The sequence below is a fragment of the Adiantum capillus-veneris genome, chromosome 29 (assembly GCF_014529385.1).
Source record: "Adiantum capillus-veneris isolate H3 chromosome 29, ASM1452938v2, whole genome shotgun sequence".
NCBI lineage: Eukaryota > Viridiplantae > Streptophyta > Polypodiopsida > Polypodiales > Pteridaceae > Adiantum > Adiantum capillus-veneris.
This window is the reverse complement of record NC_140959.1, coordinates 114,307,022-114,331,759: the sequence shown is the minus strand read 5'-3', so window position 1 is coordinate 114,331,759 and position 24,738 is coordinate 114,307,022. Positions and strand designations below refer to the sequence as shown.

The window sequence follows — 24,738 nt, the reverse complement described above, 5'->3', positions numbered from 1 at the left end:
GATCTGTGTGTGTGTGTGTGTGTGTGTGTGTGTGTGTGTGTGTGTGTGTGTGTGTGTGTGTGTGTGTGTGTGTGTTGTAGCAACTCTTAAGCTCAAGACTCATTGCTAGATCTTAAGATTTCTTGGGATTGTTTTTTTGACCTTAGAGTCCTTCTTCTTCTTCTTCTTCTTCTTCTTCTTCTTCTTCTCTCTCTCTCTCTCTCTCTCTCTCTCTCTCTCTCTCTCTCTCTCTCTCTCTCTCTCTCTCTCTCTAACATTGAGGCTGCACAATGCGGATTTTTTACATAGTGGGAACAACCAATGGAATAGAAAAAAATTCATCTAATTTGAATCGCAAAACCTCTAATAAGAAAGTTTTTAACATTGTGGCTGAACAATACAAATTTTTAACGTTAACGTAGTGGGAACAAACCTCAGACATGAGAATGGCGTGGAATTGAAAAAAAAAATCCATGTTCTGTTTGCAATAGCGTGCGCGCGTGCATACACACACACACACAGATAGAGGTGGGGAATGTTGATTGTTGCTCTTGCTCCTACGACCTACGATCGCTTCTACAACAATAGCGGGTTTTTTTTTTTTGGAGAGGGGACTACTGGAGATATAGCCGCTCGCTAGCGAGCAAGGCCAAAAATATTTAGAGGAGCAGAGAGCGTGTAGCTTTTTAGCATATAAGTCGGACCAACACTCAGACATGCGAATGGAGTGAAATTTTAAAAACAATTAAAAAAATTCATTTGTTGTTTGCAATAGCGCAGAGAGAGAGAGAGAGAGAGAGAGAGAGAGAGAGAGAGAGAGAGAGAGAGAGAGAGAGGTGGGAAATGTTGTTCCTACGGCCTTCCATCGCTTCTGCAACAATAGAGTTGGGGGGGGGGGGGGGGAGAGAGAGAGAGAGAGAGAGAGAAAGAGAGAGAGTATTGGAGCTATAGCCATTGCTAGCGAGCAGGGTCAGAGATGAGAGGAAAGCAGACACTATAAAAGGAGTAGTCTATAACTGTTAGCATTACCGCGACAAAACAAAGGAAAATGGAGAGAGAGTAAATTGTGTATGCTGCAATAACAGTGGCTCAAATTGCAGTAGTGGTTTGAAAGCAATAATCACAGTAATATACCCGCTGCTATTACCGCGTCAATTGTCGCTGGTATTACCGTGCTAATTATTGCTAAACGCCCGTTCAATTTTGGGTGGCCCAAATGAGCACCTTTATTTTTGACCTACATAAAACAATGAAACATCAATTGTTTTTTGAAAGAGTATACCGAAAAACCAAAGAATTGAAATGGAATTTACTTTACCTTGACAATCTAATGTACATAAGATCAACTATTTCAAAAAATCTCAATAAAATGTAAATAGTTGTATATACATTGTGCCACATTGGGACTTTACAAAAGTTTAGACAAATATTTTTCAATCTAATCCTCCTTGTTCTCGTCGTCGTCCAAAGGCACGTAACACGTATGTTTGATCACCTTGACTCTACATAAACCCAAACCAAATTAAATAATTATCAACAGCTCAAAACAATTGATAAAAAAATACTTGTTTAAACTTACCGCTTGTAGTGATCCAACCGTTGCGTCGAATTGCTCGCGAGAGATGTGATTGTTCTCGAACAACCATCGCCAAGTATCAAATTCTATATGTCGCTTCCGATATTCGACCATCTCTCTGGTTAGTCGAGTAAGAGTGATATTTTCCTAAGTTAGCAATAACAATGACAAATCATCAAGTATAATCTTTATAATCACCGATTTAGGTTGTAATTTAATCAATCTTACATATTTATCCTTCCAGACTACCTTGCCTCCCGAGCCATAGTGCGTGGAAGCTTGTCTGGTGCGACTTCGCATTGTTGTCTGTAGGATGAGCCCATCGCCAGCCTGATCGTTCTTTTCTTGCATTGCCTACTCCCACTCCCACTCCGCATCTGCCATGTTGCCACCGCGATAGCTACTATCTGGATCTCTAACCTGGTTAGCTGTTGCGCGTCGTACACTGGACTGTTTGTTTTTCAAAAATGTTTTTATGTAGCCCTCTAACCACTGTTGTGAAAAACGTTGATCGGGGACATTTGCAAATCTAGCATGCAGTGCGTCCTCAATGAAATGTGTATGATCGGATAGTTGATCTCTAAACTTTACAAAATATTTCTTGTACGTCGAATGTATAAGAATTTGAAGATGATGTCGGAATGCCCCGCATTGTGCTGTACCAAAGTCCACCTCTCCGCCATATTTTACCCTGTAGTAGCGTCCATGTGTGTCTGACACAGGTGCGTCAGTATCCTCGTCCTCAATGTCAGAAGGAGCGGCACGCTCTGAAATAGGGGACTTCGTTCCCCCGCCACTACCAAAGCAAGTAAAGCCACAAGGTCCACCGCCTCTTCGTCTCTCCCGATGCTCGCTATCTTGAGACGAGCGTCAACGCGCGCCGCTAGAGGAAGTACGTCGACGGTGTTCTGGCGAAGCAGGAGTGGAATGAAGTGGTGTAGGACCCTGTGATGCCATGGGAGTGGGACCCTACGATGGAAGTAGAGTAGGATGATAAGAAGGGGTTGTAGACTGAGGTGCCGTCGATGCGAGGCTCTAGATGTAAGGGGTCCCTCCCTGACTCCCCCATGGTGTGAACTGCGGAGAAAGACCGTAGGTCACAAGCTGCTGCGGAATGTAGCGGCCAAACAATCCCTTCGTCGAATGGAGGTACTGGTCTCGTAAAGAGAGAGCCTGTTGTAGGTATGGATCTACGACCGCTGGAGGAATCTGAGTAGAGTAGGTGTAGAATGGTCATGCCTGTAAATAACAAAAATAAACCTATGATACTCATGGTTAAGGGTTAACTAGCCACATATAATCTTTATTTAATTGCTTGTTCTCACCGCCTTAAGACTCGGGTTCACTGGAGACAATGTCCACCTCGGGTGGGAGCCCAACGTGGATGTGAACCAACCAACAGAAGAGCCAGATGGCTGCTCCCTACCAGGTGGTCTCTCGTCTGACATCTACATTACAAAGAGCAATATGAAATTTAGCTTTCTCCCCTACTCACTCATCTATAAATACGTACGCAAGTATATTAGCACACAAGCACGTAGATACTAGTAGACCTAAGTAGAGGCTAGTAGTGCCAATGGTCAAGTGGTACCTCTTTAGATATCATCACAATCTCAACCATGGTAAAACCAAAGGTACGTTGCGGCAATACATGTATAAGTGGATCAATGACCGCAACGCCACGATTAAAAAAGGACTATATCCAAGAGAAAGTGTCTAACCTTTGGATGCTATGCTCCCGTACTTAGTGCCTACATACATGCATAAATATATATATATACACACAGATATATATACAGTTATGTAATTGTAGCCATCGTTTTGAGTAGAGATAAAGAGTTATGGTTGTAAAAGTAGCCAACGTTTTGTGTTGTGCGTAGTGCGAGAGTGCTCTTGCTTCTGTAGAGTGCTATGAAGAAGAGCTTCTTTATTTTGCTTCTTATGCAGCATCTCTTCACAGCAGCTCCTTGTTCGAGGGATTACTTTGCACATTCCATGCCTGCCTCCGTTCTAAGGTACGGTACCGTTGAAAGCTGTCCAACCTAATGCATATTCCATGGGAAGCAAGAGATAGGAAGAGAGAGAATGATAGAGAAGCTAAGGAGAAGAGAGTAGAAAGTAATTTCTGAATTCCATCGGCTTCACGTAAAGGTCTTTTTCATAGCACTCTTCAAAAGCAGAAGCATACCCGCATTGCGCACACCAAAAAATGGTTGCTTCGCCTACAACCATTGCTCTTTATCTCCTTATTTCTTTATCTTCCTCTCTCTATCTCTTTCTCCCCACGGATATCTTTATTTCCCTCTCTCTCTCTCTCTCTCTCTACAACCATCACTTTTTATCTCTATAGTTCCCTCTCTCCCTCTCTCTCTCTCTCTCTCTCTCTCTCATAATCCAACGCCTAACAAATCTACCACGTACATTCATTTGCAAACAAAGCTTACATACTACAACAAGCAAAATGATTGCATCAACGTGACTAAACAACCTACGGCAAATGAATGAGGTCTCTCTCTCTCTCTCTCTCTCTCTCTCTCTTCATTTATGGATGTAAATGTGTGTTTGTGTGTGGCTTGTGTGCATGTGCAACAAAGTAGAAGCCCTTAGGGAAAGAGGGGGGGGGGGGGGGGGGGGGGGGGGGGGGTTGGTTGTTTAGTGATTACTTTAGATTGTAGAAAGGTTGCCCGCTAGGTTGAGCTTCCAAAGACAAACGCGGTAAACCCCCTTTGATGAAAATGTCGCAAACGAACCGAAGCTCCTTTTTGAACCGAATATGTGTGTGTCACAAACTGTTGACGTGTCAAAGCCCTGAAAAATGGAGCCAACTTACAGATGCCGGTCGAGGGGCCTAAATCCTAAGAAGAACAAGTAACAGAAGAAGAAGTCCTGCCAACTTATTGGGACCCTATCGGATGGGGCCCCAAGTGACATAAAGGATTAAAATAAAGTAGGACCCCCCCCACACACAAATCTTGTTATTGCGCTGACATGATGATGTGGGAACACTGAACAGATTTCCACATTTCATGCTGACAATGTTGACGTGGCAAACTTCCGCAAAACGCGTTGACAGTGCTGACGTGGAAGTTGTACGAAATTCCGTGATTTATGTTGGCACCTTTTTGGCATTGCTTTTGGACCATAAGCTTTTGAGTTTGAAGGCTTTTCATGTAAACTGCATTTGGGGCCTAGGGCCTTTAAATATGTACTACGGACTCATTCTCTGGCATTCTTCCTAGAGAAGGTGCAGTCTGGAGTATCGGCTTGCACTGTGTTGATGCAGTATAAAGAAATACCGAAAGGGGCACCAAGGTTTGGGGCCAATATCTCTGGGGTGGAATTATGCCACTCTATGTCACGTGTCGTCTCTCTATCTCTCTCTCAATTCAGTTGTTATTGAAGTGCTAAAAGTCTATTCAATCTGTTCTTTTGTATTGGCATGTGGTGCCCATCTTGTGACTCTGTGTGTGTGTGTGTGTGTGTGTGTGTGTGTGTGTGTGTGTGTGTGTGTGTGTGTGTGTGTGTGTGTGTGTGTGTGTGTGTGTGTGTGTGTGTTGTTGTTGTTGTTGTTATGTTTATGGGAGAGAGACAGTGAGCGTGTGGGAGGTGTAGGAGGAGAGAGAGAGAGAGAGAGAGAGAGGTGTAGGAGTGGGAGGGAGCTTGAAGCAGGCGTGATGACGGAGAGGAAGAAGGTAGGATATGCCGCAAAAACGCGACATACTCTACCCTTCTTCTTTTTTTAAGGGCCAAGGATTACCACGACTATTACCGCAGGCATTACCGCACCATGTCATTTCAACGGATACAAACGTATCCGAGGTTGCAGGGGGGGGGGGGGGATGGTGTACTACCCTTAGATATCAATAATTTTCTTTTTAGCCTTTTGAGTTTTTTTATGAAAATTTTTAATTTTTCTATGAGTACTTATTTTTGTAGTACTTTTATATATTTTTTAAGTGCATTTTTTAAGTACTTTTAGATATTTGCGATTAAAAAATTAACCCATTTAGTGCGCACATCGATTGTACTTTTTTTTTTTAAAGGCACTCATTGCACTTTATTCCCTTTTACTATATAGTCATTTTTTTAATTGAGGTGTATCTATTTTTTTAGTTAACTTTCTATTTTTTAGGGCACATATGAGTAAATAAAAAAATTCTCTTTGACTATATCGTCTTTGTTTTAATTAAAATATGTCTATTTTTTAATTAAATGTTTATTTTTTAGGGCACATGTGACTAAATAAAAAAATTGTCGTATGTGCAAGATGTTGATTGGGATGATCTTGGTCCCCCTAGAGGGCCTGAACGTGATCGGTGGCTCAAGGAAAAACTCCTTTGTCTTTGCGCCAAGTGCAAAAAGGCAATCCTTCACTTGAGGCGCATTGCATTGGAGCACGTGGAGAACGAAGGGCTTTGACATCCTCGAAAAAGCGCTCGGAGAGATGAGAGCGCCACTCACCCCTTGCTTGAGGAGGTTCCCCATTGGTCTATGTTCGGTTGTGCTGCGCCGACACGCAAAGCCAAACGACAGAGGCAAGAGATATTGGACAAATTGGGTGCATCGCATGGTGATCCACCCATTAGCTCTACTTCGACAACTGCTTTCCCTTCTCAGTTGAACTTTGATGCAGAGGATGAGCACATTTTCGACATGTATGATGACTTACTGGCTCATGAACGCGACAAATGCGAGGAGGATTGCAAGCCATGCACTCAACGGGCAGCAACAACGGAGGACAGATTGATGGCGAGTGTCCGAACACCTACTCGGTGCTCCGAGCATCGTTGGAAGTCCTCAACTTGCAAGCGAAATTCGGTTGGAGCAATGCAAGTGTCGATGCACTCCTTGGGTAAGGTTGAAATATAACTTTTAATATATCTCTTTTGTTTTTATGGCACCGCCTCCTTGTAATTATATTAATTTGCATGTTTGTTGTAGTTTGATGGATAAAATGTTGCCAAAAGATCACCACATGCTTCCAGATCGTCGACGAGCTAGATCATATGTCACTGCACTTGGAAGGGAGTATGAGCGCATCCATGTGTGCATCAACAATTGCATGCTATACCGCAATGAACACACACATGCTACCTCATGTCCCATGTGTGAGGAAGCACAATACAAGACCCGAGCGAGTGGGACACACCTATCCTGCAAGGTATTGAGACATTTTCCTTTAATTCCTCGCATTCAACACATGTTTAAAAGCAAGTCTATCGTGAAGCTTCTCGCGTGACACACCAACCACCGCTCAAATGATGGAATGATGTGTGTCCCTTCCGATTCACCTGCATTGAGATACATCGAAACTCATTGGCCAGAGTTTGGGTTGAAGCCTCCACACTTGAGGCTTGGGTTAGCAAGTGATGGTGTCAACCCCTTCGGCACTAAGTCTACTTCATGGAGCACTTGGCCTGTGGTGATCGTCAACTACAATATTTCACCATGGGAGACAACCAAAAAGGAAAATATACTTCTTTCCTTTCTTGTGCCAGGAAAGTACAAAGTGTCAAATATTGACATCTACCTCGAGCCCCTCATCGAGGAGTTGGAGGAGTTATGGAGAGGCATTCCTGTTGTAGACGTCTCACTTGCAAAGGGGGGGAGAAGCCATTGTGAGGGGAATCCTTATGTGGACTAGGCACAACTATCATGGGCTTGGAGAGATTTCTAGTATATGCTTTCTCCTCTCTCTCTCTCTCTCTCTCTCTCTCTCTCTCTCTCTCTCTCTCTCTCTCTCTCCGCCCCCTCTAGCCCTCTATCTCTCTAACGATATGCTATGTATGCAAGGTTGTCCACATCGGGTCACAATGCATGTCCTACTTGCGGACCATCATTGGTGACAGAGAGGTCCGATACCTTAGGCAAGGTAATCTATCCAAATAACCATCATTTCTTACCCCAAGGTCATTGCAAGCACAAGGCTCCGACAAATGGGAAGACACCTCTAAAGCTCACGATGCCAGATTGGGCAACCATTTGGGAAGAGCACTACAACAACAATCCGGCTCCGTATCCTCCACCAAAAGGTATGTCAAGGTATTCTATATTTTTAAAGCTTCTATATTGGAAGGACTTAAAAATACAACACCTCTTGGATCCTATGCACATATTCAAAAATGTAGCCCAAACACTATGGGAGGATTTAAGGGTTTTGAAACGTCTCCCCGTCTCTGCTACTCCATGTCGTGCCCCCAATGGAAAGATTGTGCTTTCTAAAGCACCATGGATGCTAGCCAAAGAAGAATTAGACAAAGTGAAGGATACCATTGCTTCTATTCGCACACCAGCAGGATACATGAGGTCGCTAAAGGGAGCTTTCACAAAAGCGAAGAAGGGTTGAAGTCCCATGATTGGCACAAGATGCTTCAAGTAATGTCTCTCTCTCTATTCTATCTATAGTTTGTGTGCATGACTTTCTCTCACTTTTCCTTCCCGTAATTTACATTGTAGTTCATTCTGCTGGTGAGTATGTGTATATGTCGGGACAAGAAAGTTAGGGATGCTATTTTCAAACTTGGAGAGCTAGTAAGGTACACCACAAGACTCCACTCAACTACCTTCTTTTATGTACACAATAATCTCAACCAACACTTAGTGTATCCTTGTGTGTTTTCTTGCAAATTTCTGAGCTCCAGGGAAATTAAGATAGATGATATCCCTGTTGCTCGAACACTTGCAACAGAAACTGTGTGTGCCATTGAGGATGCATTTCCTCAATCAGTCCTTCTTAGTCAAATCCACCTCTTGGTTCACGTGGTGGAGGAGATCGCTATATGTGGAGTAGTGCACGCACGATGGATGTTCTCCTTAGAGAGGTTTTTAAAGACTCAAAGATTTTGTGCGGCTACGATCTCAAACAAAGGCATATATGGCCAAAGGGTGGATCGTGCAAGAGGCATTTGTTTACATCTCAGTGTATTTTGCACAAGTTGATCCTTCAATGCCTCGCATGTGGTCAAACGAGAAAGATGCAAGGATGACTTCACACTTGCCAAGTGGAAAAGAAAAACTACTTAACATGGATATGCATCTATCCCAAGTGGTCAATAACTTCTGTATTCTCAATACAAAAGTTATGACCAAGTGGGTGGACTTGTGGATAGTGACAAAGGCAAGGCGTTTGCAAGAGAGAAGCATGGAAACAAGCACATGGAGAAAGGAGGGCACCCCTAGTGCCTAAACACCTTGCATGTTTCCCAACTCTCATTAGTGCGGAGTGGATTCATAAGAGAATAACCGAAGCAAAAGCACGCGGAGAAGACATCACTAACAAAGAATGGGAGTATGCATGAGGCTGCATACCAAAGGTAGAGTACTCATATACCTAAACCATATTGAAATTTTTTTTCTTGATTTTATCTTTGTATTGGATAAAAGATATTTTTCTATTTTGTAGTGCCTTTCCTTCAACTCTATGTGGTCAAAAGGTCGTCACTTTCATAGAACCACCATGGATTGTGACATCATGGGCAACTTTGACACAGACGGTGATGAAGCCAAGTACTGTGGAACTATTGAAAGGATACTAAAGATTAATTTTAGAACCTTTCATACCATCATCTTCGAGTGCAAATGGTTTACAAATGTATCTAGACGACATGAAAATGGCCTCTACCTGGTGGACTCTAGTGTGCATCACACAGGGAGATATGGCAATTTAGTTTTACCACTGAGCAGGTGAGTGACTACCTTTTTTATTCTTATTTTCTTGTAACATTAATTATACCAATGTTACTTTGAGCTTCTCTTCTATAGGTCATCTATATCCGAGTAATCCACCAACCAAAACTTTGATTTGTAATTCCCGTAACGCCTTGGAGAAGAACCATTTTTTCTACTGATAAAGTGGAGACCATTTTCGACCCTCTTCCACCTCCTACTTTGGATGAGGTAGAGACAGAGGAGAGGGAGGTCGATGGATCAAGTCGGGCGACAACAAGTCTTAACGAGGATGATTGTCATGATGATGAAGATGATGAGATGAAAGATGACGAATTCGAAAATGATGAAGCCAACGCATCCACAAACGACAATTCCATTTTCTCTCTTTATTGATTTAGAAACCATGGGCTTAGAATTGGATTATGCTTTCATGTAGAGATCTTTTGTAAGATGATTCTGCATACTTCATGTAATCCATTCATCTCTCTCCCCCCTCTTCCTCTCTCTAATTTTGTGAACATACTCAATTATGTTAATCAAGTGACAGTGATTAGTTTAGCTATAACCAAGTATAATCTTAAATAGCTAACTCTTGTTACATGTTTTCGTAACTTTTCTTTTTTAAATTTAAAAATTTCATATAATATTCTTTAATTTTTATTGAGAGGAGGGAAACACCAAAATTTAAAGAGGGAAGGGAAAGAATGTTTAAGCCAAAATTTGAAAGTTTAGACGCTAAATCTCCCTTCGAAAATAAACGTGGTAATAATAACGATAATAACTAAGTTAATAATCACGATAATATTAACGAAAATAGTCGTGATAATCATTTAAATACAAAAAAAAACCTACCCTCCTCTCTCTTCCCTCTCAAGCTGAATTTAGACCTTCTCTCTACAAAACGCAGTAAAAGGCTACGATAAGCAAGTAGAGATTTTCATAGTGAGAGCGCACTTCCTAGCCTCTCTAGGTTAAACCGTAAACTTCAGTGATTCGGACTCGGTGAGTCCTCTGCCTTGGGTTGTGGTGTTGTGGTTGTGCTTGACCTTAGGTTGCGGAGATGTTGGATGCTAGAAAATCCAAGGACTGCGCACTAAAAAGTGCCGCTTGGACTCCCTCCCCTTGAAGCCACATGAGCTCGAGGTGAGAGCCCCAAAGGATCGGCCGAGGAGTTGGCAACCCTTTCGATATGTGGATTATCTGCTAGCGTGGCATGCCTTGACATGGAGGAGAGGTTGCTAGTGTGCCGCCGTGAAGGCATGCTGGCGAGAGGCTAGCTTCTGTGGACGTGGATGTATGCATTTGCAACCACGTAGAGCATAGACTTTGTCTTTTTTGTATATGATATAATATAATACTAGTACTACCGGCCGCCTCTCTCTCTCTCTCTCTCTCTCTCTCTCTCTCTCTCTCTCTCTCTCTCCGCGCAAGATTTTCCCACTGAGCACACTGGCTGCATGGCACACTGGCCGAACTAAAGAGAAACAGCTACGTGTCCGAGGGAGGGGAAGGAATCCCTTCCCCTATTATAATAGTATAGATATAGATAGATAAAGTAACTCCTTGAAACAATGAAGTTCACAAAACTCCCCAAGAAAATTCCTCCAGCTCCGGAGCTTGAGCTTAAGTACATGGAATCTTTAAAAAAACGTGCGTCAAGAACAAAGAGATCATTTACAAAGCGTCTTACATTGCATACTTGTGCAAAAATATTGGGCATGATCTAGCAAGGACAAGATAATCCATGAAACCATTCGTAAATTGGTTAAAAAAACTCATTTGCAAATATTAACGTTTTTGTGTAGAGAAATTAAAAAAAGAGGAGGGGGGGGGGGGGGACTAGTTAACCAATTGCTTGAGCCTTGTCAACTTCACTACTTTTACTGATGACCAATGATACATGCACTAGCTTTACAAGTCCTAAAATTTTGCATCCAAAGATTGCCCTGCAAGTCAGCTGCCTCACTTGCAATAGTTGAGCAATACTCAAAATATGACCACCACCTCTTGCATAGTTGAACAGTACTCAAACATGTTCCAAGGTCAACCTAAGAGGGTTGAGATGTAGAATCATTGAAAAATATTTCAGCACTGAACACTCCATTCAAAGATACAATGCTTTGGTGCGAAATTTCTCGCCACATAGAAAAGAGGAGGCAAAATGTTGGCTTACGACCTCAATGTAGACAAGGGTGAACAACCACAAACATTCTAAAACAATTGAACAAACAATATAGGCCCTTTAATGAAGGGACCCATTCAGTAAGTAGACAAATGCTCAAATATTTTTAAGCCTCTCTCTTCTCCTCTGTGGCATGTCTCATTATGCCAAAAAATCAAGAGATTTATTGCTAAAAATGGTTCAACTATGTGAGTTCCGAGGAGGAGTTTCATGGTGACCAAGCTCTTCATATTTACAAAAGATGTAAGTTTCTTTCGTGTAGTAGCACCTAGGCCTAGAGTTAACTCTCTCTCTCTCTCTCTCTCTCTCTCTCTCTCTCTCTCTCTCTCTCGTAGCATGTCATGAAATCAAACCCCATCAAAAAGATCACTGGAGTCTCTTGGCGTTGTTTCTACGACGTTGAACTCTTCTTTCTCTTCTCTCAACATTTGTGGAACAGTTTTTGAGGCCTCTTTCTACGACCTAACAAACCTTCTCCTCTCGTTACAATGCTCCAAGCTGTCAGGGCAATTTCTCTCTTCATTTCCACTACATTCAAGGACTCGGGGTGGGGAAGGGGGGGGGGGGGGGGGGGGGGGGGGGAGAGAGAGAGAAGAAGAAGAGAGTTTTAGAGAGAGAGAGAGAGAGTACCAATTTCTTGGTGGTTTATACTCCACTCTTCCTATTTGCTACCAAGTTGGTGCCACTCTCTCTACTCCCATTTGATAGCCCATCGATCCTCCTCAGAGATCTCTTGTTCACGGTATGTAGCTCCTTTTCACCAGAGAGAGAGAGAGAGAGAGAGAGAGAGAGAGAGAGAGAAGTTCTCACATATCCCCGTTTGCAATGTAAATTTTCTGGTTGAAAATAAAAAATCCCAGTTGCAAACCTATTGCCACTCCCATGGAAACAGGTTTGAAATTGATCTTCATAATGTTGGTGATCTTGCCGATGTGACTCAACCCATTGGACCTTGATTTTCAAGATAAAATATAGCTATAAATCCCAGCATCTATGGCATAAATCCCGGCTGTCTAGCTACTTCGCAGTCACAAAAGATGGCGAAAAAATGGATAAACTTGAGGTTTTCGTACATGTAAGCCCCAATCTTAACAGACCAATATCTACATTCACAAAATGGATGCACATGTGCAAAAGCGAAATAGTCTTGATCTTCTGTAAATCAATATTCAAATGTGGTAGAGACTTTTGTCTTCAAAATGGTGCAGTCCAATTCAGCTCTCATTCATTCTGGTTAAGAGTACATACCTTCAATCGCCCTTGTATGATGTCATTGACAAACTTTTGGAGATTGTTCCTTGAGCTTCCCACGACAGCATTGTGCGATAGCTTTGACCACTTCAAAGCTCCCTCTCTTGCTCTTTTACCTTCCTCTCCAGCTAGAATTCCCCTCACTGCCTTCTCTATACCATCTCTTCCAAGGGGCTTACCTCTATCCTCTGCTTCTTGAAGAGCCAATCCTGCCTTCCAATCATTCACTATACATTTCAGATTTATTGGCTGCTCTCCTCCTAAAGGAAAACCAAGAATGGGCACCCCCAGATGAAGACTCTCAAAAGTAGAATTCCAACCACAATGCGAAAGGAATCCGCCCACCGACGGGTGCTGCAAAACTGCAAGTTGGGGCGCCCACGAAGTTATATAACCTTTTTCTTGCTTCTTGAGTAGATTGAAAGCTTCCTGAAGCTTTTCATCTGGTTGCTTTTCAACAGCATAACTGTCCGGCCTTACCACCCAAAAAAACAGTTGTCCGCTTGCCGCTAGCCCATATGCAAGCTCAACAAGATCCTCATATTTCATAGTAAACACGCTTCCAAAAGCTATGTAGAGCACAGAAGCTTTTTCTTGCTTGTCTAGCCAGCTTATTGACATGGAGTCTTCTGGAAGCAGGCAATGACGGGCGTCGGTGACTAGAGGCCCAATCGGATCCATGCAAATTCCGCTACTCTCCCTCAACGCATCCACAACTTCATGCTCAATATCATACACTGTGTGTGCTAACACTCGGTCTGCATCTTTTGAATGGTCAAGCACAGAAGCAAAGAACTTAAACCTGAAATCATCGAGGTCGGACACAGCCAGCATTGCTGGACAGTTTGCCATTCGAAAAGGGGTTAATCCTGGTATAAAATCGACTACTTTATCCAGTCCTGTTCCTGATCAAAAGCAGTATCATGAATCATTCAAACCATTCATACATCTAAAGGTGTGGCAATTTGTACAAACACATACACAGTTTCGCATAGAAAGTACTATTTGTTCTTCTCCTTTAATTCAAGCAAAGTGAAGGAAAGACAAGTAACCCCATATACGACTATAGCAAAAAATAACCAACGCATGATGCAATCACATAGATCAACTCAAAGTTGCAGCTTGGGCTTGAATTTCAATCTCAACATCACCACGACACGTGCTTCGATGGCCTTGAAAAGCAAAACACCTGAAAGTCTTGATTTGTTTCGGGTACCCACCAATGAGATCATCTAAAGTTGAAGCTTGACATTCTATTTTCTACCTCCATCCTAGGGCTGGGCCTGTGGAGCCCATGTTGGATAAGTCGAACATCGGCGACACACGACAACGATATGGCAAGTACCTCTTTCTAGTAATCTTCTCCTTCAAAACAGTGCGAGAACATCATATTTGCCATCCTCACCCAATCTCCCTTAACATCTACGTGGACGGAAAACACAGAGGAAATCTCAGAATAAACTAAACAGATTAAAAAATAGAAAACGCATGAATGATCTTGGCGAGATTAAGAATTCTCCTTGTAACTTGCCATTAATGACTAGGGCTTCGGAATGCAGCAGGCACATGCATTCCATAATGCCCTAACCAATCTGTAGCAATACAACAAAACCGCAGAGGCAAAAAGGCACTCTGACAAAATCAAGGAAAGCAACCATAAAAGCGACACTCCCGGTGTCAGGAGGGACATCTGGAATCTTCACTTGTCCAGAAGGGAGAAATATCCAACTAGTGAGCGATCTCGGGACATGAATCAACATTTTCACATGACTGAGTAACACTCGACATGAACATCCAGCCTCTCCCTTACGGGAGCACATCTTACCGAAGCACGCGCGGGCGCACACACACACACTTCAACCTCTGCATTTTGACCCTTCAAATGCTCTATCAGCCTCAAAATCCTTCCCAAAACCTCAAAATGGAGCTATCCAAAGGTCAAAGTACGAATGCATAGGATCCAATAAAAATGGAGAATGTCATACCTGGATGAGAGACAGGCAGGTATCCTCTTGCAATCAGCTCGGGGACATACAGGCCGACCGTGAAAGCATAGGCTGAGGCAGTCCAAATTTGGGCACGTGGTAGGCGATAGCGAGCAGCCAGCGAGTGTGACCAAGGGAAGAATGTGTCGACGAGCAGGCAAGAGGGGGAGGGATGGGACTGCATGAGCTTGGAGAGGAGGAGGTCAAAGCCCTGCTCAGTTGCAGCGGGGTGCCGCCAAATGTCAGGATCAATGTCGGGGACCACTTCCACCTTCATGAGGGGGATTGCCAGCAAAGGGGAGGACTGTTGTATAGCGGCATAACTTCTCTGCGTGTGCACGAAGGTGACGTGAATGCCGGACTCTACCAGGAAGAGGGCGATGACCAATGCAGGGTTGATGTGGCCTTGCTCCGGCCATGGGAACACCACGACGTGTTGATCTGTTGACATGGGGATAGCAGCAGGAGCAGCCCTGGACCTAGCTACGCGGGACGAGGAGTGTACTGGAAAATGGATGTTGGTAGCTTCTCTTCGGTAGGTAGGCAAATGTAACCAAAAACGTCCGAACGTCATTATAGCCACTTCACATGCTTCAGTGGTTGCCCATTTGTGTTGCGCGACCGGCAACCAGCCGTGTTACGTTCCCGTGAGAGCTGCGAGCAGTAGTGCGATTAAGCAATCTAGTTCTGTGAGAGCCTGAAAAATTACATCATGAGCGTCAATTTTCTTGTCGTGGTCTACCACCCCTTCGCCTAGGAGCATGGTCACAGCTAGTTGCCAACCAGTTGCACCCTTTTTTTCTCAATTTCTCATGGAAACTAAAAAAATTTGCAACTGCTGTTGCGAACCAACATCCTTCCTTCACGTGAACTGGCTCTAATATATGTCCATCCGTTTGTGAATTCATAAGTTCCCAACTGCAAAAGGTGCTCACGGTGTGAGTGCCCATGTAGGGCCGCATCTGTTTGTGAAGCCGACCTAAGGCTAGAGTCGACACAGAGTGAGGCCCCTTGAGTTTCGGACCTTGCTGCTCAACTCGTTTTGCGGACATGCAATTCAGTAGTGGACGTAGGTTGTTGAGTAAATTTCACCCAGAGCCAGAATTTAAAGGTTGCGCACATGCACTTGTATGAAGGCCGCAATAGAAAATAATCTAACGAGGATTGGAGACTCAACCCGCAATATCTAAGAGTGCGCGAATGATTCCTCATGTAGTTTGTCGTTGCATCTACAAAATTCTTACTCTCAGTGAAATTACTCAACGACCTACGTCTGCTACCGAATTGCATGTGCGTAAAATGAGTTGAGCGATAGGGCTCAAAATTCAAGGGGCCTCACTCTCTAGCCTTACATGTGCATATTCTTTCATATGTAGGCGACACGAGAAAGGAAGCAATGGCCACCAAGAAGCAACTTGCCACCGTAGCGGCAATTTAACTATTTTTTACCCCCAGAGCGACAAAAGACGAGTAATAATATGAGTGAACAAGTGTGAAGGATCGTGCATATAAATAAATTAAATTGGCAACATTCAATGAAACATGCGAGATTGTGCAATGGAGAATGTGAGCCTTGAGGTTTTGGCTTTCACGCGAGAGGGGGTAACGTTAGGCATTGGTCACGCGAGCATAGTTATCTATAGGAGATAACTATGTGCAACTAAGCCCCATCCATTAATACACAAGCGATGTGCAGCTTCGTCATGGTCATGCGCTCGTCATTTGAAGAAAGTAGCGACAGGTGGAGGTCTCTAGCATGAATCCAACAGTCCTAAGATAGCATAGCCGGTACTGTACAGGGGGGTTGTTGCAGAGGTGGGGAGCCACTCTCAAGAGGCCACGTTTTTGGCAGCAACTCATGTATGTAAAATTTGCAGGTACGATCAACTTTATTTAATGCAATTTTTTCCTCGCTTGTGCAACTATGCCAATTTTGGCATAGTTACAATTGCCCAGGCATTGTACGACTAAAACCCATGAATATCCTTGTGTGACTATCCTAGAAGCATATTTATCCGAAAAAATAATTGATAATGATGCCTCATGTCAGCACTCAACCTCACCATTATTTAACACGGGTTCCTTTAGAGGAGATCTAGAGCCCAAATAAGGCGACAATATGTGAGCTTGATTGACAACATCGGAACAACTAGTAAACTAGTAGTATTCGAGGATTCGTTAAACTAATTAGGATATGCACTAGGGTGTACAAACTAGGGTAGTATACATGAGCCATGCCCACATGGAACATCTGATGTGGGATAGTGTGGTGGTAAGGCTTTCGTATACGGACCATGAGGACCAAGTTTCATCACCATGCAATGCGGAGGCTACTTGATGTTGGAAAGCTACTTGATTTATCGGGTCCATTGATTTGCAATATAAGCTATTTAGCCACTTTTCACAATGCACTCATACCATCATCTTATTGTTTGATTACTACCACACTTGTTATGACACTTAAAGTAATGATTTATTTCATCTATTTCCTCGTATGGATCTTTAAAGCAATACTTACAAACAATACCCAAAACATTCTTTGTGAGTGCGCGAATGCAGTGCATGTGCGAAGAGAGAGAGAGAGAGAGAGAGAGAGAGAGAGAGAGAGAGAGAGAGAGAGAGAACACAGGATGTGGATGGAGCAGCTTAACATTATGTGCGTGTATGAGAGCCCCTTATTCCTCAAACTAGTAAAGAATAAGATGTGTACAAGTAATGGGTGGTCGGACGTCTCTAGCGAGTCAGACCGGGGTAAAAGGCACACCGCCTTTACCCCAACAATCTCCCACTTAAAGGCGAATGTGTCGATAAGTGGTACTATTATAGGACCTAGTAGTATGTACAGTAGATAAGGGAGAAAACTTGTCTCTTTAGAAGACAATGCATGCTACCATGTAGGCTCTGGTGGTGTGCGGAAGCATATATCCTTGGTAGAATTAGCATGCATACCCTGCAAGTATCCTGTAATGACCTGCATTACTCCATAATTCATCATGCTAGTGTCATTCATAGCACGACTGACAACCCCAACTAAAAATTCTCCCACTGTAGTTGCTATGTCGGGTCTTGACACTAAGAGGTCGTACATGAGAGTCCCGAAGGCTGATGAAACTCGTGCAACCTCATCTAACCTTTCCCTATCAACCACCTCTACAGTATGTGCAATCCCTGCACCAACAAGACTAGAGACAAATGGATGTGATGAATCAGGGTTCTCAACGGTGCTACAATCCTTGCATCCATCGTACCATGCTCTACATGTCATGGCATCACTATATCAGCCTCTAGCATGAGCATGTCAAAGAACTCCATATCGCTCATCTCTGTGGTAGGAGGCGTCTCTGTCCTAAGAGGATCAATCCGCTCTGTCTCGCTAAAGCATGGCTGCTCTAACTCTGCATCTACAGACATATCGTGCACACCACTCTGGAGCTGATCTACAGAAGTACATGTCTGCAAAGTCACTGAAACTACATTGTCTCGCACACATGACTCATTGCTCTGCTCTTTGACTGGCAAAGCATCAAAATTTGTCACCGCCACCGGTGACTGCTCTAGTCGTGCATTCAAAGAGCTGTCTTGCTCTACATGTTTGTCCTTAGACCCTACATGCACAACGAGCAAAGTGTCACGTTGCTCATCAGCAAAGTATATTGGCCTACATTAGGAACGTTTTCATGGCAATGGACTCACAGAGACTATGGCGTCTCTGACACCAAGATTATAGATAAGAGTCTAACGAGCATCATGATGGACTTGTGCTATCACAAGCGAACCTCTCCTCATCAAGTAAGACTCATTAGTCAACTGAACATGACACCCACAATCTCTAAGCTGTGAGATGGAGATCAAACTCCTATGAGAATCACGCACATATTGAACATCATGGAGCACCAGGATACTCCCACTATCAAAACACAAATGAATGTCACCCACACCATTGACACCATCCTGTCTCATAGAAGAAATGTGCTAAACCACTCCCTGCAAGGAGTAACATGGCATAAAGCACAGTTTTCCAGCTGCTAATCGTGAGACAAATTCCATGCATACCTAGGTGAACCTGTAGAAGTAGGACTGTCTACCACACTCGTACTATCAAGAACATCCAATGGAATCCTCCGCTATCTCCAACACTTGAAGCAGCATCTCCTCATGTTCCCTGGTCTGCCGTGCCTCTAAGATCTGACTGATACACTAACATGTGTATCCAATGATGAATTGTCACTGTAAGATGCCATAACTGAGCACAAAATGAGTCTATAGATCAACCCACACAAAGTGTAAATGCATTGTCCACAAGATCATACCCGCTCAACACAATGCAAAAGAAAACTAGATGATCAAACACCTGCCACCAAAACTATGGCAAACATCCCATAAAGTGCATAACCCTCTACCAAAACCAAGAACTAATCATTCAAAAATCATGACCATATTCAATGAGAGCACACGGAAATGACCATCCGCATAGGGACAAGCCAAAATTTGACTAAAACAGTTGTCTTGCACCTGTCACAAAACGCATAAAACCTGGCAAAAATTTGGCAGAGTCCCCTTTGTAACTAGAGCACAATCTCACCAAAAATTGAGGAAGTAAACAATGCCAAAACACTATGGCACAATGCCAAATACAATGGCAAACAATCTGGGAATCCCTCAACCGGAATAAATGAGCGTAAAGCTCCCACAATGTCATTACATGAGTTGTACTTGCTGCACAAGACACTGCAAAACTGTGAGCTATTCGCCAAGCCCACCTAGAGCGGTATCGAGTCATACACGCACTAATCCCCCAGTTGTAGAGAATACTGGATAAGCCCTGAGTGCAACCTACAACCACAATCTAGATCACATCATATCATGCGCATGAATATGCTAGAAAAATTTTGCCAGAGTTCTGACAGTACAATGGCTATCATACCCAAATAACCAAAAACAAATGCCAAGCTCAAATACGAGCAATAAATGCACATTAAATCGTACTCAATGTACATGCATAAACCTCTCCAAACCATGTACCACCCTCTTCAAAATCGGCTCAATCGCATGAGCCAAAACGCATAACATGTGATGAATCTGCTCTCAAATCTTGAGGGTCCACAAGAGTGCATACATCCACCAAATGTTCTCAACTTACATACATGAATTTGCTAAAATTTTCAGCCCACACTCTCTTCACTGAGAGAAAAATGTAAATGCACAAAACAAGAGAATGACAAAGCTCAATCCGAGCTCTCCGAATCTAGAAAATCACCACAGTATGCATACATAGTTTGCACATTAACTTGCAACTTCCCGCCACCCTGCAATCGGTCAGCCCATATCTCTCAAACCGTTCAAAATTTGTAGAAATTTCCTTGTACAAAGTTGTACATCTCAAAAAACGGTTAGGAGTGAAGGAAATGGGCATGAAATGAGCTATTTTTACAGGTCAAAACATATATGTAAAAATCTGCAGTTGTGTACTCTAGACATGCAGATAGTCTGCCAAATGTATAGCAAAATAGATGGTGAATGTAGAAAAACTTTCAACTAGAAAGTTGTAGACCACGACGTTTCTAGGGAGGAGGATGGGAAAAAGATGAAAATCGATCTTTTTCTCATTCAAAATTTTGATGCAAAATAGTGCTAAAAAATTCACTGCTTCATCACAATCTCCGCCACAATGTCACCTTGCTCTCTGATACCAATTGTGAGTGCGCGAATGCGGTGTGTGTGCACAGAGAGAGAGAGAGAGAGAGAGAGAGAGAGAGAGAGAGAGAGAGAGAGAGAGAGAGAGAGAGAGAGAGGAGGGGGGGGGGGGGGGGGGGGGGAGGGGGAGGGGGGGATGTGGGTGGAGCAGCTCAACACTATGTGTGTGTGAGAAAGGCCCTTATTCCTCTAACTAGTAAAGAATAATGTGTGTACAAGTAATGGGCGGTTGGACGTCTCTGGTGTGTTCGACTGAGGTAAGGGGCACACCGCCTTTACCCCAACATTCTTCAATAAGCAAACATTCATACTCAAGACGACCAAGTACCATAGAAACTAGTTTTTGTCTATTTGAGGTCCCTATACATGGGTGGAAAGAAAGCATAATAAACAAGTGATTAAATCAGGAGCCTACCCTCCTGTGATGTAGGACTATTATGGTGCATTGTGAACGATTATGGAGAATACAATCCAAGACAAAGATTTCAATTCAAGGCACAATATGCAATAGGAAGGCCCTATAGTTATAAATAAAAAGAGGACCAAGCACAACCTATGCAACATGTTTGTTATACTAAAGATATCAACTCGATTGCAACAACTATGTCGGGCTACTGTGGTTAGCACAAATGTTTCAAAGTTCACTTATGTGTAGTTACATTCAATTGCAACCTATGATACATGGGGTTTTACATTGAGTTATGCTTTGAGTGGATACACAAGAGGAACCTGGGAAGATATTGCCTAGTAGAAATATGAAAATATCTAGTAGTAATTAAGCCAACTACACTTCCAAAGAGGAAGAGTTGCCAGTTGCTATGGCTAGCATGTTGACATAGGACCACTCTCACGCCAAGTGAGATGGGTCCTTCTCAAGAACACCCCTTGACAACCGCCAACAAGCACCAAGCAATGATGTTGTTAAGGTGTCACTTTATGGTTGAGATGCAACGACTAAGGCAACAATCACTCGTTGATGAATACTTTTTGAAATAATTCTCTCTTGCATGGTCACACATGCACCAGTCATTTGTCTTACATACAACCATGCAAGGCCTCTTGCAACTTGTAACTATGCTCATTTTGGCATAGTTGCATCCATAAGATCCTATTGATGACAATAATTTGTGTGATCACATCCTACTCTCTCTCTCTCTCTCTCTCTCTCTCTCTCTCTCTCTCTCGCTCACACACACACACACACACACACACACACACAGATGCACGCACTCTTTGCTCATGCCTATCTCTTCATAATTGTAACACGACTTTTGGGAATCTATGTCACTATCTTCAAGTAATAAAAAATCCATTGCATCTCTCTCTCTCTCTCTCTCTCTCTCTCTCTCTCACACACACACACACACACACACACACACACACACACACATATATGTGTGTGTGTGTGTGTGTGTGTGTGTGTGTGTGTGTGTGTGTGTGTGTGAGAGAGAGAGAGAGAGAGAGAGAGATAGATAAACAAAGATACATATGGAAGCTATATTTCAACCCTCCCATATTGTAGCCAAAATGTTGGCTTGCTAATTAATATGAGCAAGGATCAACATTTGTAGTCTTTTCATGAGGAGCCCCACATTGAGCACAAATGCTTCCAACCAGAAGAGCTTTAATGTTGGAGCGCAAGTAATTGGTGTGAGATCGTGTCAACCAGAATATTGCCCAAGCTTGAAGCATTTTTGCATACCAAGATACAAATGCATCACATGCATCAGCTTCTCGCCCCTTTCCTTGGTGGGATTCCCTACGAAGCTCCTATGTGCAAGTTCGATGCAAGCGCAACCACCAAAAGTTGTGGTGCACACAAATGATAGATAGTGACGAGCCAAGAGTGCTAACCTCCACCATGTCCTCATCCTACAACTCACTCAGAATGCACTCTGATAGGACTCAATCATTGATAACACTTGTCCTCCCCTTGGTTGTTTTCCATAGCTTCACAGACCACCGCACAAAAGTTAAAAAGGATGTCTCAAGCAACACATCTCAAGGTCATTCCGATGCAGCCTCTTAACCTCTTAGAGAATGTTCGTAAGAAAATTTGGGACCACAAAAACACTCTCTTAGCGAGCCCTAGTAGGTCAAATGATATGGTGTAAAATGCAAGGACATTGTTGCTTCTTGTGTGTAGGGCTCTGAAAACACCCATCTCCCCTTGCAGCTTTGGTGACTACCATTGCTATAGAAGTCTTCTTAAATTTGCAACCGATCACATGTTCCTACAAGTGAGCATGGATCTCTCTCTCTCTCTCTCTCATATTTGACGCAAGGTGGGTAGAGTAGGTGTAATCTCTTGTGGATAGAGTAGGTGCAAGGAAGCAAAGACGTTGGGTATTAAGAAGAGTGAGAGAGGCCCATTAACGAGGGAAGTAGTGGTGTATGAATTTTTCATAGATATTATCTTGCATGCCACACAGTTCAAGGGAGAGAGGATTGATTAAATGTCTTAGTACATGAGAGGAGGGAATTCAACACACATAGAAACAATCAAGATAGTAAAATCTACACAGGGAGCTCCTCGCGTGAAGACTGCACTAGCTAGTCTCAGCAAAGCTGGGAGAGACAGATTTGATGGTAGATCTGCGATTTTGGAAAACCAAAAATCACTTAGATTCTCATCATACCCTCTCTCTCTCTCTCTCTCTCTCTCTCTCTCTCTCGTGCATGATAACCTTCTACAACAAATATTGCATCGATTTTCTTGGCCTCTCCATGAGGGTAGATTGTTATCTCCACTTGCTTGAAAGCTACATTGGTAAACTCACAAGGGGTGCCATGTGTTGAGGTGAAGGCGGACAAGGATTTTTTTTTCCTCTGCATGATCTGGGCTAATATGTGTAGGTAGGGATGGAGGGTTGTCATCGCCCTGTGAGAGGTGAAAGGTATTGTGCAGCCCATAGGTGAAGGGATTCGGGTGCGATGGAGACATACAACGTCTGGGTTGGCACGCAAGATCAAAGGCGGACAATGACATTGAGGTTTTTTGTGCAATTAAGAGTTGGTTACTAGCTTGCACCATGCAGGTACAACCAAAAGGAAGGCAGACACAGATTTGAGGCCCGCCTGGGAGGGAGGTGTACAAGGTGCATGACACCTATGTGGAAAGGTGTCAGAGCTAACCATAGCGAGAGTACCCTGCGCAAAGGCTGATGATGCTCAAAAAACGATCAAAAGTGCGGCACACTAAAAGTATTCATATCATGATGGACATAAAATCTTTAGAAAAATATTATCGTGAGTCATTTTTTGCGAGGATCATCCACCATTTAAAGTCATTGTCACCTTACCTTCAAAGCTTTAAATCAACGATGGTTTTTTTTTTTAATCTCCCTTTTTCCATAAGCAAAAAAGGAAGGCATCACCAAGGCCTCACCCTTTGGGGTAGGCCAAAAATAGGTTAGGTCTCCTATCTATACTTGGGAAAATTATTGAGTTAATTTTGATATAATTTGTGAGAGCTTCAACTCATTAAAAAAACCTCTAACAACTTTTCCAGCTTTACACCTAGTTTTTCTTAATAAAATATGCTAAGCCTAAATTACTAATTATAATAATTAAAAGCATTGAGTTAATTTGACTAATTATTAGATTTATCTTAAGCTCTACTCCTAATTTTCTTCATAAAGTATGTTAAAATCAGCCAACCTTTAATTACTTATAATTAGTACATAAAATTATCAAACCAATATTACAATATCTAACAAGATAATTAAAGTATGCATGATTGATTTCATTTGCACAAATTCTAGCATTAAAAAGCTAGCATTAACTACATGATTTTGGTAATTATACAATATTCAAAGAATGAAGTGCTATGGTAATTATACACTTTTTTGGCAAAGAACGTGAGAGGAACAAATCCTACAAGGAACGGAAGGTGAGGGGAAACTCTATCATCTGTGTGTGGACATTTAAGGATTTGTGTGTAGTGGTGGGGTTTAAGGCCAACTACACCCGACACCCACTAACCCATCATTAGTATAATTCACTATTTTTTTAATAAATTAATAATGAGTGGACGAGAATTCTTCTCATCTTGTGATCCATACTCACCACATGCACTCTCCGCTTGCACTCACATGTGGTATTAAAGATATGGTGATAGCGGATCTTTCCCTCCCACGTTCGTGTGAGCACCCTCTACCTAGAAACTAAGGCTTGGGTGGTTCAAGGTTGTGTGCAGAGAGAATTAGAGCTCCGAGTCAGCTCGATAGCACATAGAACACATACTGTAGCACATATTGATAAGAGTAGAGAGACTATGCATGTTGAGAGCGGTTTATATTTCCATATGCATTTGTTGACAGTCATGTATACACGTGGTACATCTATGAGACTTTTTGATCTCGATTTCTACAATTTACAACTCATCTACAGACACAGGCTTT

General features: G+C 42.8%; 1 protein-coding gene and 1 long non-coding RNA gene across 3 annotated transcripts; both read right to left on the bottom strand.

Annotated features, from left to right (window-relative positions):
• Positions 1-1,386: 1,386 nt before the first annotated feature.
• Positions 1,387-3,904, bottom strand: LOC147419792 (uncharacterized). Its single transcript, XR_015187175.1, has 2 exons — positions 1,559-3,904; positions 1,387-1,481 (listed from the first exon to the last, which is right to left on the bottom strand). It is a non-coding gene; the product is annotated as an uncharacterized LOC147419792 (long non-coding RNA).
• Positions 3,905-12,338: 8,434 nt separating this feature from the next.
• Positions 12,339-15,285, bottom strand: LOC147419791 (linamarin synthase 2-like). 2 transcript variants are annotated; one of them, XM_086506095.1, is made up of 2 exons: positions 14,642-15,285; positions 12,339-13,555 (listed from the first exon to the last, which is right to left on the bottom strand). In XM_086506095.1, exons 1-2 carry the CDS (start codon positions 15,213-15,215, stop codon positions 12,627-12,629), a joined length of 1,503 nt encoding a protein of 500 aa, XP_086362221.1. In that variant the 5' UTR covers positions 15,216-15,285; the 3' UTR covers positions 12,339-12,626. The 2 variants fall into 2 exon arrangements, with proteins under 2 accessions (XP_086362221.1, XP_086362220.1); XM_086506094.1 differs by having other exon boundaries at positions 12,339-13,561; positions 14,642-15,278.
• Between the last annotated feature and the right edge of the window lie 9,453 nt (positions 15,286-24,738).

Bases quoted from the DNA above. Each gene is read 5' to 3' on its own strand.
- LOC147419791 (XM_086506094.1), bottom strand. From the start codon at position 15,215: ATGACGTTCGGACGTTTTTGGTTACATTTGCCTACCTACCGAAGAGAA. The intron at 13,562-14,641 runs GTATGACATTCT...GCTTTTGATCAG, and splicing joins CCTGCCTGTCTCTCATCCAG to GAACAGGACTGGATAAAGTA.